The 19,722-nt window shown below is 32.9% G+C and overlaps 1 protein-coding gene across 1 annotated transcript; it reads right to left on the reverse strand.

The window, feature by feature from the left end:
* Window positions 1–7,165: 7,165 nt before the first annotated feature.
* LOC134263021 (uncharacterized) lies at window positions 7,166–8,830 on the reverse strand. The gene has a single exon (XM_062745318.1). It carries the CDS (start codon window positions 8,828–8,830, stop codon window positions 7,166–7,168), a length of 1,665 nt encoding a protein of 554 aa, XP_062601302.1.
* Window positions 8,831–19,722: the final 10,892 nt, after the last annotated feature.

Genomic DNA, 19,722 nt, shown 5'->3' on the forward strand with positions numbered 1-19,722 from the left:
ACACGTTCTTACCTGCATTGTTGTTAGACAGCATTTTCTATTGTTTATTTTGTAGTAAAGCTTTCTTCCAATATGGAATCACTCTTATCTATAAAATTCACTTATATTGAACAGAATATTGGACAAAATAATTCAGCTGAACTTTCCTTTAAATAATTATTAACCGAAAAAATTATGCGAGTACAAATAAGTATATTTTGTTTATATATATATTTTCAAATTATGCCTACAAGACAAGAAATTGTCATTTTTAAAGGTAAATATATGTACTTACTTTGACAGCGAAAGGTGTATATGCAACCTTCAATTTCTTGTCTCTTTTATAAATATTTTTTCTGGAATCACTTGACTGAAATAAATTAATTTCATATCTCAACAAAAAATTGCCTAATGATTGCTGGTCGTGCGCGCAAATAATTTTAAATCCTGATAAATTTATTCTAAGGCTAATTCTTGATGTTAAATCAGATCTTGTTTCTTCAGAAACAGACAAAAGATATAATTATAGTATCAATGAATATAAAACAGTACTTCGTTACGATAAATGATACATCCACCTGGAACTACGTGATGCACATCTGTTTAAGCATCTTAACATAGTCACACGCTGTTACCAGGACATTTACCATGTTTACAAATGCATTGAACATATACAAATACTGTAACGACTTTGAGATGAAATAAGCTCCGCGCATGTCCACGATCCACGCCCGCCGTGAGTCCTCTGTATTGGGCATGTAAACCAAAGTATCATTAGTCAAATCGATATTAAAACAATAACCAAGGATATCAGTCAAAAAACGACTCAAAAATGTGTTATAAAAAGACTATGTACAGACTGTGAAAGGCTAGATGACTTTATACAAGACAGTAGAATTGCTGAAATCTCTTTAGGATCAAGAAGACAGAAGTCTATCTTAGTTTTGAGAGTTGTTCTTTAATAATTTATTATAGTTGAGGAACATAACACTAGGTTATATAGTGAAAAATTAATGCATATATATACTTGCATAATTATACTCCAGCTTGTCTGTAAATATTTACATTTCCAATGTCTTTGTTCGAGATAAAATTACAAATAGTCAATGTACTTTATTTTCCCATTAATGTACTGGTTCATTGATAGGCATGGGTAACAAAGTCACGTACAGGGCGTGACAAATAAGAGACACAAATTGGGGCTTGAAGCACGTGGATTGGCGGAATCAATACCATGTAAAACAAGCAAATTCAAAGAATTGTGGTCCCCCACTTTCGGTATCTTTGTGGGTGAGATGTTATTTTTAGCTCTACTGGTCAGAGACCAGAAGAGCTTATGCGATAGTAATGCGTCCGTCGTCCGTCCGTCTGTCTGTCTGTCTGTCTGTCCGTCTGTCTGTCTGTCTGTCTGTAAACAATTTTTCAAAATGCTACTCCTCCTACAGTTTTGGTCTGATTTCAATATAACTTGGCACACAAATAGACTACACTAAGATACATAATTCTGTGTATCGGTTTTTGATATATCTAAAAATAGAAATTTTTGTGAAATTCTTTCAAAATGCTACTCCTCCTACAGTTTTAGTTTGATTTCAATATAACTTGGCACTCAAGTAGATTACACTAAGGTACACAATTCTGTGTATCGGTTTTTGATTTCGATGAACGGTGTTGCCGTGGTTACTAAAAATAGAAATTTCTGTGAAATAAAATGCTACTCCTTCTGCAGTTTTTTGATTTCAATATAACTTGGCACACAAGTAGACTACAATAAGATACATTATTCTGTATATCAATTTTTGATTTTGATGAACGGTGTTGCTGTGGTTACTAAAAATAGAAATTTCTGTGAAATTCTATCAAAATGCCTCTCCTTCTACAGTTTTAGTATGATTTCAATATAACTTGGCACACAAGCAGACTACAATAAGATACATAATTCTATTTATCAGTTTTTGATTTCGATGAACGGTGTTGCCGTGGTTGCTAAAAATAGAAATTTCTGTGAAATTCTTTCAAAATGCTACTCCTTCTGCAGTTTTAGTCTGATTTCAATATAACTTGGCACACAAGTAGACAACAATAAGATACATAATTCTGTGTATCGGTTTTTGATTTTGATGAACAGTGTTGCCATGGTTACTAAAAATAGACATTTCTGTGAAACTCTTTCAAAATGCTACTCCAAATACAATTTTAGTCTGATTATAATATAAATGTGGCATGCAAGTATACTACACTAAGAACATAAAGAGACTTAATCAAGGATCATTATTCTATTTAGTATTTACTGCTGTTGAAAAGTTTTAATTTCCAACTGCTTAAGTACTTTTCTCTTCCTTTGCTGTAAGTACAAACCAGTAGAGCTTCAGTCTCGACAGAGACTTCTGGTTATGATATATTGTCTGTAATATGAACATATACTATCATACAATGTATGTCATTTATCTAGAGAGTAACATTTAAAAAATAACCCTACACCGTTAAAAAGTTATGGCCAAAGTTAAAGATTTTTTCAAAGAAGGTCAACTCAAAGGTCAAGATCAAAGGGTCAAAGTTGTTAAATCCAATTAAAGGTTTTCTCACAAGGATTACATATGTGAAGTATGAAAGCCCTAGCTTACTGTTCAAAAGTTATGGTCAAGGTTAATTTTTTTCGTAACTACGTTAATCTTTAAGTTCAAGGCCAAAAGATCAAAGTTGTTGATATCCAATGAAAGGACTTGCCACAGATAAACATATGTGAAAAAATAAAAGTCCTAGTATCTACTGTTCAAAAGTTGTGACCAAAGTTAAAGTTTTTTTTAAAAAGTAGTTAAAACTCCAATGTCAAGGTCAAAGGGTAAAAGTTGTTGGTATCCAATAAAAAGGTTTTCTCAAAAGGATTACATATGTGAAGTACCAAAGACCTAGCCCTCACAGTTCAAAATTTATGGTCAAGGTTAAAGTTTTTTCATAAGCACGTTAATCTCTAAGCCCAAGGTCAAAAGGTCAAGGTTGTTGGTTTCCAATGAAATGTCTTGCCACAAGGCATACATAAGTGAAATATAAAAGTTCTAGTATCTACTGTTTAAAAGTTGTGACGAAGGTTAAAGTTTTTAAAAAGGAATTAAAACTCCAAGGTCAAGGTCAAAGGGTGAAAGTTGTTGGTATCCAATGAAAGGTTTTCTCAAAAGGATTACATATGTGAAGTACCAAAGACCTAGCCCTTACAGTTCAAAAGTTTTGGTCAATGTTAAAGTTTCTTCATAAGTACGTAAATCTCAAAGGTCAAGGTCAAAAGGTCAAGGTTGTTGGTATCCAATGCAATGTCTTGCCACAAGGCATACATAAGTGAAATATAAAAGTTCTAGTATCTACTGTTTAAAAGTTGTGACCAAGGTTAAAGTTTTTAAAAAGGAGTTAAAACTCCAAGGTCAAGGTCAAAGGGTGAAAGTTGTTGGTATCCAATGAAAGGGTTTCTCACAAGGATTACATATGTGAAGTACCAAAGACCTAGACCTTGCTGTTCAAAAGTTATGGTCAATGTTAAAGTTTCTTCATAAGTACGTAAATCTCCAAGGTCAAGGTCAAAAGGTCAAGGTTGTTGTTATTCAATGAAAGGTCTTGCCACAAACAATATACGTGAAATATGAAAGTCATAGTATCTACTATTCAAAAGTTATGTCCAAAGTAAAAGTTTGGAATTTTTTGTGAAAAAGTAGGCCAAACGCCAAGGTCAAGGTCAAAAGGTCAAATTTGGTGGTACCCAAAGAAAGGTCTTGTCACAAGGAATCCACCTGTGAAATATGAAAGTCATAGCTCCACTAAATCAAAAGTTATGGACAATGTTAAAGTTTTTGTGACAGACGGACAGACGAATGAGATTTAATGTCCCCTCGCTTTCGCGAGAGCGGGGGACAATATATAAATATAAGAAATAACTGTCAGATTTTTCAATTTCATGACGATGTTCAATCGATTGGCTTGCGTGCATAATTAAATGTATGTCGTTATCAAAGCTTCCTTTGTTGAATGAATGTTGTTGATTTGAAACAATGGTTTATTTAGTTGAATACTTTGTGTATCAGTCAGTTGCGAAATCATAAAGATTCCGGACATAATTATGTCCGGAATTTTTTAAACATCCCGTTTTTCACTCTGAATTTACAATATCCACACATCTTTTTTCTACAGACCTATAACTAAAGCAAAGTCTCAATCATGCTCGCCCTTTTCCGTAGTAACGATTGGCGAGGACTATGATTCGACCAACTGGCATGATGGAGGAAATTTTGAACTTTATTCGATGCTCATAAAGTCATCGCATAGTTCTTATATCGGCTGTTAGATATAGAAGTTAAACAAATTTTTTTTCATGTCTGGAATACACTGAAATATGTATGTGTAAAATGTATAATGGGGTCGGGAATGGGAGGAGATGGGAGGGGGTGGGGGCGAACACTCGTTTTTTCCTCTCTCTTTTTTTATGTTTTATTACTGTTAATTTAGACATTTTCTTTTACAGTAGTGTCAAATTCGGGCAAGTTATACAGTAGTGCCAAATTATCAGTATCTAAGAGGTTAGTTATATAGAAGTGTCAAATTCTCCAGATCTAAGAGGGTAAGTTATACAGTAGTGCCAAATTATCAGTATCTAAGAGGTTAGTTATATAGTAGTGTCAAATTCTCCAGATCTAAGAGGGTAAGTTATACAGTAGTGCCAAATTCTCTAGAATTAAGAGGGTAAATTACACAGTAGTGTCTAATTCTCCAGATACAAGAGTGTAAGTTATACAGTATAGGGTCAGATTATCAATATCTAAGAGGTTAAGTTATACAGTAGTGTCAAATTCTCCAGATGTAATAGTGTAAGTTAAACAGTAGTGTCAATCTCCGTCCCGTGGGGATCCGGGTTGGAATAGGTCCTCAGTACCCCCTTGCTTGTCGTAAAAGGCTACTCATGGGGCGGTCCTTCAGATGAGACCGTATAAACCGAGGTCCCGTGTCACAGCATGCAGGTGTGGCACGATAAAGCTCCCTTCCTGCTCAAAGGCCCTGGGTGCCGAGCATAGGCCTAAATTTGCAGCCATTCACCGGCAATGGTGACGTCTCCATAGCAGTGAAATATTCTGGAGAGTGGCGTTAAACAGTATACAATCAATCAATCAATCAATCAATCAAATTCTCCAGATGTAAGAGGGTAAGTTATACAGTTGTGTCAAATTCTCCAGATGTAAGAGGGTTAGTTATACAGTAGTGTCAAATTCTCCAAATCTAAGAGGATAAGTTATACAGAAGTGTCAAATTCTCCAGATCTAAGAGGATAAGTTATACAGTAGTGTCAAATTCTCTAGATCTAAGAGGGTAAGCTATATAGTAGTGTCAAATTCTCCAGATGTAAGAGGGTTAGTTATACAGTCGTGTCAAATTCTCCAGATGTAAGAGGGTAAGTTATACAGTAGTGTCAAATTCTCCAGATGTAAGAGGATAAGTTATACAGTAGTGCCAAATTGACTAGATCTAAGAGGGTAAGTTATAAAGAAGTGCCAAATTCTCTAGATCTAAGAGGATAAGTTATACAATAGTGTCAAATTCTCTAGATGTAAGAAGGTAAGCTATACAGGAGTGTCAAATTCTTCAGATGTACATTTGTAAGAGGGTAAGTTATACAGTAGTGTCAAATTCTCCAGATGTAAGAGGGTAAGTTATACAATAGAGATAAATTGACTAGATATAAGAGGGTAAGATATAGAGTGGTGCCAAATTCTCTAGATCTAAGAGGATAAGTTATACAATAGTGTCAAATTCTCCAGATCTAAGAGGTTAGTAATATAGAAGTGTCAAATTCTCCAGATCTAAGAGGTAAGCTATACAGTAGTGTTAAATTCTCCAGATCTAAGAGGATTAGTTATACAATAGAGATAAATTGACTAGATATAAGAGGGTAAGATATAGAGTAGTGCCAAATTCTCTAGATCTAAGAGGATAAGTTATACAATAGTGTCAAATTCTCCAGATCTAAGAGGTTAGTAATATAGAAGTGTCAAATTCTCCAGATTTAATAAGAGTATAAGTTATACAATAGTGCCAAATTCTCTAGATCTAAGAGGGTAAGTTATATACATGTACAGTTACTGGTGGTTGAATATGCAACGTGGCATGTTAAATTCTTGGGCAGTGTAGGAAATTTTGTAAGCCAACGGCATGGTTACTGACTTCCTCAATGTGAGGCTCTATCGATATTTACATGTATATGTCTGTTTATTGGCATTGGGCTTCTTTTTGTTGGCAAATTGTTGGATAAAACTTATACAGCTGTTTTAGTAAATTGAATGAATTCGAATTCTTCTTGAAACTAAATCTTACTATATATCTTATTTTTTAACTTTTTAAAGCAATAATACACAATTCAATGAAAACAATGTAAAACTATTAAATAAAATTGTAATATAATTACATATAACATCAAATAAGAATCAAAATACCTGTCGTGACACCCCCCCCCCCCGCATTTACAAAGTAGGGGATATTGCATAATAGCTGTCCATCCGTCCCTTTGTTTACCTGTCCGCCAAGCTGTATTTCTGTCTGTCCGTAACACTTTCGTTTTTTTATATGAAATTTTACACAGCAACTCTCTATCGCGTAAGGAAAACGTCTATAGATTTTGAGGTCCTAAAATAAATTCTGTCTGTTTTAACACGTTGGTTTCCGTGCGATATTTCGGGATGCTTTTGAGAGCATTTGCGGTTTAAATCCTATACATGAATATGCTGTGAGAAACCCCAATTTATTATGAGCTATATATAGGCCAAGATCGTTAATTTATACATTCTGTGGGTTTCTGTGAAAGTTTCATTTCAAGAAGCTTTTAAGCTTCAGCAGTGAAATTTTATTCTGTTATTCCCCATGGTCCGATTGCCTTTCTTAAAGCGTTTCCTTCGAGCCCCCCACCTTTAGATCCACGCATGCTCTTCTTTTTCCTTAAGCAGGATCACAGATTCAGAGAAGAGTAAAACGTGAAAATTATAACCCGTGAAATTAATCCCCTTTACAGTAAAATCAGACTGCATGGTGTCCGTGTTTTCAGCAAATTGTATGTAATTGAACTTTAATTAGGTATACTCGAGAGGCTTAACTGTTCATAAATATAACATGTTTCTGAATCACAATCCTTTCTTGACACAATAGAATGTTAACATTTTTACATGTATTTGATTTTCTTCACTTTACCACCGTTCCATTCAGCTACATAGAGGTTGTCACTGGCGTCTACACATAAACCATATGGATGACGAAGATGGCAGTTATATATGTAATGCAGGAACTGTCCGACCTGATTCATGATGTGGATGCAGTGGTTGACACAGTCTGCTGTCAGGATCCGACTCTGGCTGTCTGTTGTGATGCCGACTGGATCAAATGAATCCTTTGAAGTAGAGAAGCGTCCGGTGTACCTAAATCTGAGCTCCCCTGCCTGATTTACCACGACCACTGCATGACCTGCATCGTCAGCCACACAGATATCCAGGTTCCTATTCTCACTAATGTATTTAAGGCCGCCAGATGAATACAGAGGTTTGCCTTCACTATCAAACTGAATGGTTTGTTTTTCCTTGGAGCCAGAGTAACGGACAACCTTTGATTGTTTATTATCTTCATGGATCATGGTAACCAGGAGGTCACCAGAGGAGGTACTAAAGACGTTACAAGATCTCCATCCCTGTAGTTTGATAATTTCTTGTATCTGTTTATTCTTCATCATATTGACAGTTCTTTTTTCATGGTCAGTATAAACTAGATATCCATTCCTTGTCACTGCTATGTCTTGTGGCCTGTTACCTGATTTGGTTTTGATAGACTTTGTTAGTTTTCCCCGGAGGTCAATGAGTTTCATGATTTTGTCATCTCCACATGTCCAGATTTCTTCATCAGTGAGACAGGTAACACTGCATATGTTTTTATACCCGGTGTCTATGGTGATTATGAGCCTTGGTTCATCAACTAATAGTTTGACCGGAGGACAGGATACAGATTCTGGTGTTTCCATTCTGTAGCTCCGTTCCTCTGTTGTAATGGATAATGCGGACAGAAACCCAAACATTTGACGGAGTTGATCTGTGTTAATCTGATGAGGAAAGAAACTTGGTAATGACACGTTATGGTCAGGGGGTAAATATCTGAACCCTTCATTTCTAGATTTGTAAACAGAGACTAAGGATATGTTACTCGAGTCTAGAATATTCTTCAGATCAATAATGCTCTGTTTTATTTCTGCAGTAATTTTTGTGACCTTTTCTTTCTGTTTATTTAGAGCAGCCAGGTGTTTAGATTTCATCTCATCAATTTCAGATTTTCGTTTGTTGACAATGATGTTAATTTCTCTGTGCCAGTCTTCTCCTTGTTTGGTGACAGCTGTTGTCAATTTATTGTAGTGAATTTCTAAATCGTCAGTTTTGGTTTTTAGACTAGAGGCAATTTCTTCATATTTTGGATAAATTTTAGTCTCCAGTTCTTTCAATTCTTTTTCGATGTCTTTTGTTTTGGAGCTGATGTTTTGTAAAACATCAGATAAATGATGTCCTTTATGATTACCTGAGGAGATACAGGTAGAGCAGACAGGAATGTCACATTGCTCACAGTGAAGTTCACAGTGTTTCTGGGTGTGGTTTGGACATTTTGGACTTTTTTGAGCTAAAAATCTTTCTGTATATGGTACGACTCTATGGGTTCTAGTTGAATCCGAAAGATGTTCTCCTACACAGGTCTTACACAGGTTAATATGACAAAGCTCACAGTGACTTTGTACCACATTGGTCACACAAAGGTCACACCTTAGGATATCCTGACCACTATACCGGGGGTCCATATCTCTTTGTTTTGCTGATGTTTTGGTCACATGATCAGGTGATACTGCAATTTAATATGAGAAATACATATACATGATTTAAGGGAGACGAGATAATACCTCTTATAAAAATTTTAGAAGATTCGAGAGAAAATAACATTGTAATTTACAGACATATAGAAGTTTTGAATTTTTTTCCGGAAATTAAATATGTGATTTAAAAAGGACATTCAATACATTTTGAATTACATAAAGATTATTTTACTGCAACATGAATTTTTAGACACATCTATGACCTAACATCAAATTATAAATTAATGTTCTAACCATTAAAGGTTCAGTGAAGCAATCATTGAATTCCAACCTATCTGTAGCATTTTAAGTCATTCATGGAATCAACGATTTTCTCTTTTGCATTTTCAGAAATTCAAATAATTCTTAAAAACAAAGTGATAAGCTGTAAATCTTACATCATGGCTCCTGGACAACAATATCACTTCCTAGTTCCCTTATCTGTCCTGACCACCTTTCCGTTCATATCAACTGCTATAAAATCTTTAACGAAAAAAATTATCTGCTAAATTTCACAAACATATACGTGTACCCTATCTGATTTGATTTTTGCCTTAGAATTTAATCTGATTATAAAATTTTAAATACTTTTAAAGATATTTACTAAAGATGAGGACAATGTATAGATTTGTCTGTATAGCTGCATATCAACAATATTACCGACGACGTAATAACATTAAATTTGGGCACTTATCTTCAATTAATCAGTAAACATCTTATGAGTGTTTTTATGTCCCCGTTATCGAAGTTTAAGGGGCATATATATTTTCTCCTGTATATCTGCCTGTCTGTTTTCTGCTTGTTTGTCTGAAAACAGATTTTACCTTGCCCATAACACTCGATTGGTGGGAGCTATGGCTTTCATATGTCATTTGAAATAACCCGTGGCAAAACCTTTCAATTGGTTACCAACATATATATGACCTCTTGAATGACCTTGGAGTTTTCCCTACTATTGTAAAAATAAATGTACTGAGTGTTAAACTTGGACGTACTAATTAACGATTTGTGCTATTACATTTTTTAATGTGTAAAATATTCTTGACCTGTTGACTTTGGAGTTTTTTCCCATTTAAAAAATAACATTGTATGTAAGTTTTTAACAGTTAGAAAGAGAATTTCATATTTTCAGGCATATTTTGATGGACTTTTGAGTTTGAATTCTGTTCGCTATCTCCATTTACTTTTTTTGAAATCTTTATGATGGAATTATAGGATGAAAAAGGAATTTGGTTTTAAGTTACCTATAAATTCAGATGATTTTTTAAAATTTTGTTTTACTGTCTAAAAAAAGGCGATTAATACTAAGGAAGCAATTAATTAAATTTAAAACTTCATATGAATTATTTGACAAAGTTCCAAAAGATGAACTCGTTTGCTCAAATTTCCTCTTCATTGATACAAAACAGCTTTAAAACCTATAATCATTATTCCTGATAAAAAAAAGCTTCATGACTTTTGACAATCCCAATATGTTATGCATTTCTCAGGCTACAGTTGATTTGGCTTTATTTCACTTTAAAAAATAAAGTCTATTACAACTTGGTGAAAAATGTATACCTTATATATATTGCAGTTTGTCTTCTAGAAAATAAAGACTTTATAGTTGTATAATAATTTTTCATTATCTGACAGACATTGTTCTCATCCCTTGAAAACAAACGCCTGGACATTGCTGTCACGTTTTCTCCAGTCATTGTTGATTGTTTGTTGCTCATTATTATATAAATGCATGCCACTAAGTAAAACATTAATCAGTAATATTCTATCGATGTTCAATAACCTTAGCCCTTTTCCCCGAGATAGAACCATAGGCCCCTGCAGACGGGTATATATTTCACAGATTTGGTAGAGGGTTGGGTGTCAGTATAATAATGAACATGATTAGCCTCCATGGTGTTACATTTGAATCTCTCAAAGTATTTATTCTGTTCAATATTTTCTTATTTTGTTCAAATTATATCGTTAAATTGGATCGCAATGAAGTATCATTTTAGGGATAGAATTCTCCATTTATCCTCATTCTATCCTCAATGCACATTAACAAGACTCCTCTATTAGATAATATAATTTAAAATCTATTTGAAATGACATAATAAGTAATTATACGACATCTAGCAATGAAACTAGAAGCCTTTGTTCTAGAGATAATAAGTTCCTAAAAAGAGTATCATGTATATATATACTATTTTTATTCTGTACCTCGTTGTTCAGATAATACGTAAGAATGCTAGTGATTAATCTAAAAAAATACTATTCGCCATGCTCCGGCCTACAGAGTTCATGCCCAAATAACATGAATAAGACGTTTCAAATTCTTGCACCTGGAAATTTGTTAAAAGTATTGAAACACCAAAATCAATAATGTGCTAAAGAAGAAAGCATTTATCTGTGAATAAAACATAGATTTATCCAACGGATAGCATCATCCTTACGTATGAGAAGAATATGGAGATAAAGGACAGAATTCAATCTCAGAGTCAATAAAACAATACAAAATAGGAGCGGGACAAACACGGACCTCCGAAACATCAGAAGTGGGATCAGGTGCCATAGAGGAGAGGTAAAAGAGACCATTTAATTTCAAACTTATAATACTTAAGATTCTATTATTGTGATTTCTAGAAAAAAAAAACTTTAAACAAATGTATTTATGGAAGATAGATCTGAAACTTAAAAAAAAATATCATTACCATTAATTTTAATTACATCAATATTTTTATAATAAGAAAAATTTTTCAGAAACTCATATGACCTAATCTCATAGAGCGAAATTGTCATTTACAAAATCTTTAATTTGCAATTGTCCAGATCGTGTAACATTGTGACTGTATATTCTGCATCCCTATTTAACTTTCAAATATCTAAAGTTTCAGATTAGCAACGAATAAAGAATGAATTCTTATATACTGTATTCACAAATTTTCAATATAAGTCCTTATTGTGCATCTCGTGACTGAAAATTGGTACAGTATTGTATAAGATTATAATTAAAACAATGAATTTCTAATTTGCATGATTAAAAGCATAAATAATACTTTATGACTAGGTAAGAACAAAATCCCACCTGTAAATCTAACATCATAGTTCCCGGACAACAATATCACTTCCTAGTTCCCTTATCAGTCTCCTGACCCGTTTTCGGGCATGTTTAAATTGGAATACTGATCAAAAAGTAATCAACAAAATATATAGAATCTTTAATAGTTTAATTTTATCTATCAAAGGAGTATATATGTTAAGAGCCAATTTTGGCCCCCTAAAAATCAACATTTTAGAATGACATTCAGATATGTTTAATTGATTTTTATTTTAAAGAAGAGATTATATTAGAAATATTTCAAATATATTTTTAACATTTATATGCACTCTCTAGCTGTAAATGACATGAGAAATAAAGCTACTTTTCCTATCTAACAAAATAGCCCAAAAATATGCTTTTTTCTTGATGTTTTTTCTTATGGGAAACATAGAGCGCAGTGAAGAACATATATAATTTTTCTCTCACTTATCAGTATTGGAGAGATACATCTTTGGTAAAAATATAGAGCTTGTTCTTGGCTGCGCTTTTTATTTTCTGGAAGAAAAACTGCTTGAAATAGGCAGTTTTATACAAATTATACTAAAAGAGATGGAAAACAACATTTTTATGATGTCATATTTCTAAAATAAAGGCATTTTGATCAAAATAAGAATGACCAATAAAGGTCACATATATAGCTGTACAAGTTAAAGCTATATATAAAGTAAAATTTTGATATTCATTTTAAGGGGCCAATTGAGACACTAACCATATATCGCTCTTTCAAAAACAATTAAACTATCTTATTTTTGCCATAAAATTTTATATACTTTCTTAAGAATTTAACTAAAGATGAGCACAATGTTTTGATTTGTAAATAGCTGCACACAAAGAATATTATCGACTTTGTTATAAAATTAATTTCCGGTAATAAACTTTACTTCAGTTGATATATTTTTTAACATTTGAGCGGTGATATGCCCCTTTAATAAAATTTAAGGGGTATTTAGATTTTTCTCCTGTCTACCTTTCTGTGTGTTTTTGTTTGCCTGCAAACAAATTAAACCCTGCAAATTACGTTCGATTGGTTGGAGCCATGGCTTTCATTTCTTACATGAAAAGACATGTTTCAAAACCTTTCACCGGGTTTTGATCATATATGACCCCTTGAACGACCTCGGAATTTGTCCTACTTTTGTAAAAAAAAAATTCCAAATTTTAAATCTGGACTTACTCATAAATGATTTATGCTAGGGTTTTATTGTCCACGTGTACATTTTTTATGATAGAAATTTTCTTAATGTGTAAAATATTCTTGACTTATTGACTTTGGAGTTTTGTATTATTGAAATTAACCTTGGATGTACAATTTGAAGGGTTAGAAAAAAGATTTTCATATTTATCAGTCATATTCTTTTGAGTTTTAAGTTTGAATACTGTTCATTATCTCCAAATCTTATATATTTAATTCGACAAGACCTATTTATTTTACCCATATGACCTTGGAGTGTGGCCTACCTTTGAAAATCTTTAACTTGGTACAAGAGTTATAGCTTTTTATGTTTTGTAACTGTATTTGTTGTGACAATTGAGTACCGTTGTGTTAAACCTTAAACTTTTTAACAAAAAACTTAAGCCTTATCCACAACTTTTGAATGCCTGGTGTTAGGTATTCAACCTGATGTTAAAAGATGATAAAACGTGTTAACGGATTTAAAAAACAATGTTTACATATGCTAAGCATAAAAATATTAGTGATTTGCATACAAGGGCTATTTTGGCACAATAGAGAATACAGTTTAATCCCCACTAAAGACGGGACCATGGTTAAGCACAGCGTATTTAGAATTGGATGGATAATGGGTGTTTCCTACAGTTTCACTAAATTTTGAATTGCTCGGCTCATCAAATAATGGGTGTTGCCAATATGTAGTTCTTGTTTATTACTAGTTGAGAGTTGTAGAACCTGTATGAATGTGAAGAACAGATTCATTGCTATATTTATACGAATGAGCGATGGACTTTTGCGAAGACACTGACGTTTACAGTTGACGACTTACCTTTACACCAGGAAAATATACGTGAGCTCTTTTGTGCAAAAATATTGATCTTAACATTTAACAATTATTATTTCGAAGATCATATAACATTGTCTAGGAAGGAAATGGCAACATTCCTACCCTCAACACCGTTCATCCTGGTCTTGGCTAACTCCTGCCGAATTTTCCTTCAGATATGTGGCTTCTTTATTTCATTCCTTAAGCAATGTTAAGTTATTGAAAATAAAAGGATATATTAATTCGCGTGAATAAAGTATATTTATTCTACCACCATTTTTTGATAAATTATTTCAAGGCCGTGAATACAATAGCTTTCACCTCAATAAATGTTTTCTTTTCAAATTTGTACCTCCGTACTTGACGGAGGTTTAAATGTCCAAGTAAGCCGTCAACTAGAAAAAATCAGTGTCTTAACAAAAGTCCGTTAGTATAAATACAAATGTGCGAACTATTTTCTTTCAGTTTGGACATATTCAAGCAAAAAATGTATTTCTTGCAAAATCCTGGTCACATCGGGTAAGAAATAACTTAATATTGATTTTATAATGTTACAAAAGCAAATCAGTTTTTGTGAATTTATCATTTTCCATATCGGCAAACTTCATTTCTTCTTTCTTTATCCCCCCTTTTAGTTATTTGAAATAGGGGACGGTCTATGATCTTTTCAAAGAAAACTATGAGATGAATTAGGGTTGAAAAGTGACATTGGGTTTAAGTAACATATAAAAATATAACTGATATTTTAAAATTTTGTTTACTATCTAAAAAAGCCATACTAAAAAAAAAAAGAGTGAAGCAATTAAAGAAAATTAAAAAAAAGTTGGTATGAATAATTTGACAAAGAAGAAGGCATGGTTTTAGATTTTTGCGCCTTGAAATTGTTATATCAAAAAGTTTTAAAACTGGGTTTAATATTAGTTAAGTATTTGACCGTGATAAATCAGAAAAGAATATGGTATGAAGGTTTACCATTCTGCAAATTATGAAGTCATTTATGTGATGCATTTCTATACATTTAACAGAAAAATCTCAAAATGGCCCATTTTTCTTTAGAAAAAGTGTTCACAGACGTCGTCCACGTTATTATTTTGATATTTTGTGCAAAATTAATAACAAATCATATATCTCAAGATCTTTGTTGACGATGCCTGTGGACAAATTTTATCGGAAAGAAAATTTCATTGAAAATTGATGTCTTCTACAACTTTTTTAGAAAATGCGGGAATTAAAATACACATGTTTATGACGTCACAATTTGCCTTCAAAACATATGTGAGAAAATTGATCTGTATGATTTTTCTGGTCAATTATTCAGGAAGCATGGGTTTTCAACTTTTACACCAGTTTCTTTTGTTAGAAAATCACAGGGAAAGATTTGAATAGAAGCCATACCTTTTTTCTATTTGGATTGAAACCATACCTTGTTCTTTTTTTTTAAATGAAGTACTAGTCTGCTCAATTTTCTTCTTTATAGATACAAATAAGATTTTAAACAATCATTATTCCTCAGGGAAAATCTTCATGACTTTTGACAATCTCCATTATCGTATGCATTCCTCAGGCTACGATCAATTAATTTGGCTTCACTTCAAAAAATAAAATCTATTACAGCTTGGTGGTATACATTGTATATGTTGAAGTTTGTCCTCTAGAAAATATAGATTTTCTAATAAATTTCAAAATCTGACAGACGCAGTTCTCATTTCTAGGAAGCAGACAGATCGACATTGTTGTCACGTTTTTTCCCCAGCCATTGTTGATTGTTTGTTGCTCATTATTATTTTTAAATGCATGTCACTTAGTGCATCATAAATCAGTAATATATTTTCAATCACCTAAGCACCATCCCTTATAGCCCCCTGCAGATAGGTAGTAATTTTTAGTTAGTGTTAGGTGTCAGTGTAATTATCAACATGATTTGCTTCTTTTGGTGTTGAAACTCTAAATATATTTATTCTTTTCAATATTTTCTTATTTGTTCAAATTAAATCGTTAAATTGGATCGTATTAGAGAATTCTCCATTCATCGTCTTTCTACGCTTAGTGCACATGAACAAGATTTGATTGTTGGAATATTTGAATAAAATTATTAATAATCATTTTGAAATAGCAGAAGCAATAATTATATTTGACCAAGCCATGAATCGGAGATAATAGGTACCTAAAAACGTGCATCATATATATATATATATATATATATATATATATATATATATATATATATATATATATATATATATATATATATATATATATATATACAGTACCGACCGGACACAACATAACAGAAAGCGAACCCGAAGAGGACCCCGGGTTCGCTCTCTGGGTCCGCTCCGGGTTCGCTCGGGGTCCGCTAGGGCTGACCCCGAGCGAACCCGGAGCGGACCCAAAGCGAGCCTGTAGCGGACCCCGAGCGAACCCGAAGCGGACCCAGAGAGCGAACCCCAAATTCAGTAGCGGTCCCAGAGAGCGAACGCGCGTTCGGTATTTCTTTACAGAGCTGTCAATCAGGATTAGCGATTAACCAATCAGCCCATCAACCAATCAAAATAGCGTATTGATCTGTCGATTGGGGTATAAGATGGAACGTGTTGATCTAATTCGATATAAATCCAAACACTGTACATACAGGAAAAACGTGTGATTGTGCTGTGTAAATCTATTATGATAATTAAAATATTATTTAATATTTATTCATTTTAATTCTCCGGGTTGTATTTTATATGTTTTAATTTTCCACGTAAAATTATACATGAACATTTACGTACGTCTCTTATTTTCTTTAGTTTTTTTTTACCAGTATTTAAAGTCCATTTGGTAAATAAATTGGGTAAATACATCAGTCAATGCATATGGAATTCAATTGATATTACAATTTTTACTGAGAAAAAAAGTGAAAAAAGAAACGTAGTTGGTCTTCGACAATTATTGTAAAATTTCATTATCTCAAGATACTAACAGTTCAGGAATATTAACGTGCCCAATATAAATCGATACAGGAGACGAGAGAGAGAGAGAGAGAGAGAGAGAGAGAGAGAGAGAGAGAGAGAGAGAGAGAGAGAGAGAGAGAGAGAGAGGGAATAACTGTAAACTCTCATCATTAGACTTGATTTTAATAATAAAGCCTGATGACTTTTATTTAAATTTCTATGAGTCGTCCTCCCAATACTGTACTCAAATTGCTTTCTATAAGCCTGCTGCAGCTATTTTTTTTTAAGAAATATACATGTACAGGAAGATGTATAAAAAGAACTAAAAATGACCAACAGTTTTCGGGACGCTCTGACCCTTCCTTAGGACAAAGAAAAAAGTTAAAAAGTCATAAGAACAAAGGAAAAAGAGAAACCAAAAACAATTAGCAAAACTACTAAACTACTAAACACTATATATTTACAGAGTAACATGTCGAATTGGAATTTATATAAACACTATAAAAGAAAGAAATTCGGATCGCTGCGTCTGTTTTATCGGGGTTTACTCAGGTGAAGTGCGATTTACATAATTGAACGAATTAATTACGCTAATTAATCACGACATTTAGTAAATCGTACATTGTTTCATTCTCTCAAAATAGCGTAACTATACTTGACAAAGAAAAATCAGTCTGGAGAAATATAATATAGACATATGAATTATGATCTATTATAAATTTTGAAATATTTGAGGACTAATTAATGGGAAAAAAAATTAATAAAGGCGTAAGCAATACATAGTTATGTGGGTTGTTCGAGAGTTGGTAACGCAAACTAACTGTAGAGTTTAGGGTGGAATGACTGATTTGATTTAAACATATTTTATTGAACACAATCAATGGGATTGGACACAAGTTATGGAATGACTTCAATCTGTGCATCCAGAAGGAAGATTTTCATATACACGCATTTTTTTCATGCCCAAGAATATCAAGAAGATTAAGAAGATCAAAAATTTTGATGTAATTTTTGAATAATTTAATGTAACATGTAAATTGAGAAATCATAAATAAAATAATTAATTTCGATTTTTAAAGACAACATGTGTGTGAAATAGGGGGCATATGTTAATATATTCTTATCTTGTCGGGAGAACAATCATTATTTGCCTTTTTCTTTATTCTGATAAAAATCCTACTCGCTCCAAAATTCTGACCGTGAAAAAGATCTAATATACAGTGTACAGTACCGACCGGACACAACCTAACAGAAAGCGAACCCGGAGCGGACCCCGGGTTCGCTCTCTGGGTCCGCTCCGGGTTCGCTCGGGGTCCGCTAGGGCTGACCCCGAGCGAACCTGGAGCGCACCCAAAGCGAACCCGTAGCGGACCCCGAGCGAACCCGAAGCGGACCCAGAGAGCGAACCCCACATTCAGTAGCGGTCCCAGAGAGCGAACGCGGATTCGGTATTTCTTTACAGAGCTGTCAATCAGGATTAGCGATTAACCAATCAGCGCATCAACCAATCAAAATAGCATATTGATCTGTCGATTGGGATATAAGATCGAACGTGTTGATTTAATTCGACATAAATCCAAACACTGTACATACAAGTAAAACGTGTGAATGTGCTGTGTTTATCTATTGTGATAATTAATATATTATTTTATTTTATTTATTTCAATTCTCCTGGTTGTATTTTATATTTATAAAATATTTAATTTCTTTTTTAGTAAAGCAATTAATTAAATAAATTGGGTAAATACATCAGTCAATGCATAAAAATGGAAATCAATTGATATTACAATTTTTACTGACAAAAAGCGGAGAAAAGAAATATAGTTAATTGGTCTTCGACAATTATTGTAAAATTTCATCATCTCAAGTTGAATTGGAAATTTATATAAACACTGTTAAATAAAGAAAGAAATCTGAACCGCTATAAAGTACGTCTGGTTTATCGGGGTATCCTCAGGTGAAGTGCGATTTCAATAATTGAACGAATTAATTACGCTAAATAATCACGACATTTAGTAAATCGTACATTGTTTCATTCTCTCAAAATGCGTAACTATACTTGACAAAGAATAATCAGAGAAATATAATATAGAAGGGATATTCAAACATATGAATTATGATCTATTTTAAATTTTGAAATGTTTTAGGACTAATTATTGGGAAAAAAATTAATAAAGGCGTTAGCAATGCATAGTTATGTGGGTTGTTCGAAAGATGGTAACACAAACTAACTGTAGAGTTACACTAAATTGAAAGAATAATCCTGTTAAGTATCATCAGGAATTGGGTCTAATTCACGTTCATTCTGGTGAAGTCATTCAGTTTGTTAATACATGTACCATTAGGGCGGAATGACTTCAATCTGTGCATCCAGAAGGAAGATTTTTATATATACGCATTTCCTGTCATGCCCAAGAAGATTAAGAAGATCAATGATTTTGATGTAAATTTCGAATAATTTAATGTAACACGTACATTGTGAAATCATAAATAAAATAATTAAATAATTAGAATTTTTTAAAGACAATGTGTGTGTGAAATAGGGGGCATATATAAATATATTCTTATCAGATCGGGAGAACTTTCATTATTTGCCTTTTTCTTTATTCTAATAAAAATCATCCTCGCTCTAAAATTTTGACCGTGAAAATTGAATAAGCTCTAATATACAGTGTTATTTTTTTTTAAAGAAAATGTCTGGTAAATATTTATTACGAACTTTTAATGTGCTACTATAAATGAAATCTAAATATATCAGATGTACAAAAGGTTACATGTTATTTATAGATGCGATATTATAATTCACGTGTTTAGTAAACATTCAAATTA

The sequence above is a fragment of the Saccostrea cucullata genome, unplaced genomic scaffold (genome assembly GCF_032062105.1).
Source record: "Saccostrea cucullata isolate Sc308-1 unplaced genomic scaffold, CSIRO_AGI_Scuc_v1 ctg1512, whole genome shotgun sequence".
NCBI lineage: Eukaryota > Metazoa > Mollusca > Bivalvia > Ostreida > Ostreidae > Saccostrea > Saccostrea cuccullata.

Bases quoted from the DNA above. Each gene is read 5' to 3' on its own strand.
- LOC134263021 (XM_062745318.1), bottom strand. From the start codon at position 8,830: ATGGACCCCCGGTATAGTGGTCAGGATATCCTAAGGTGTGACCTTTGT.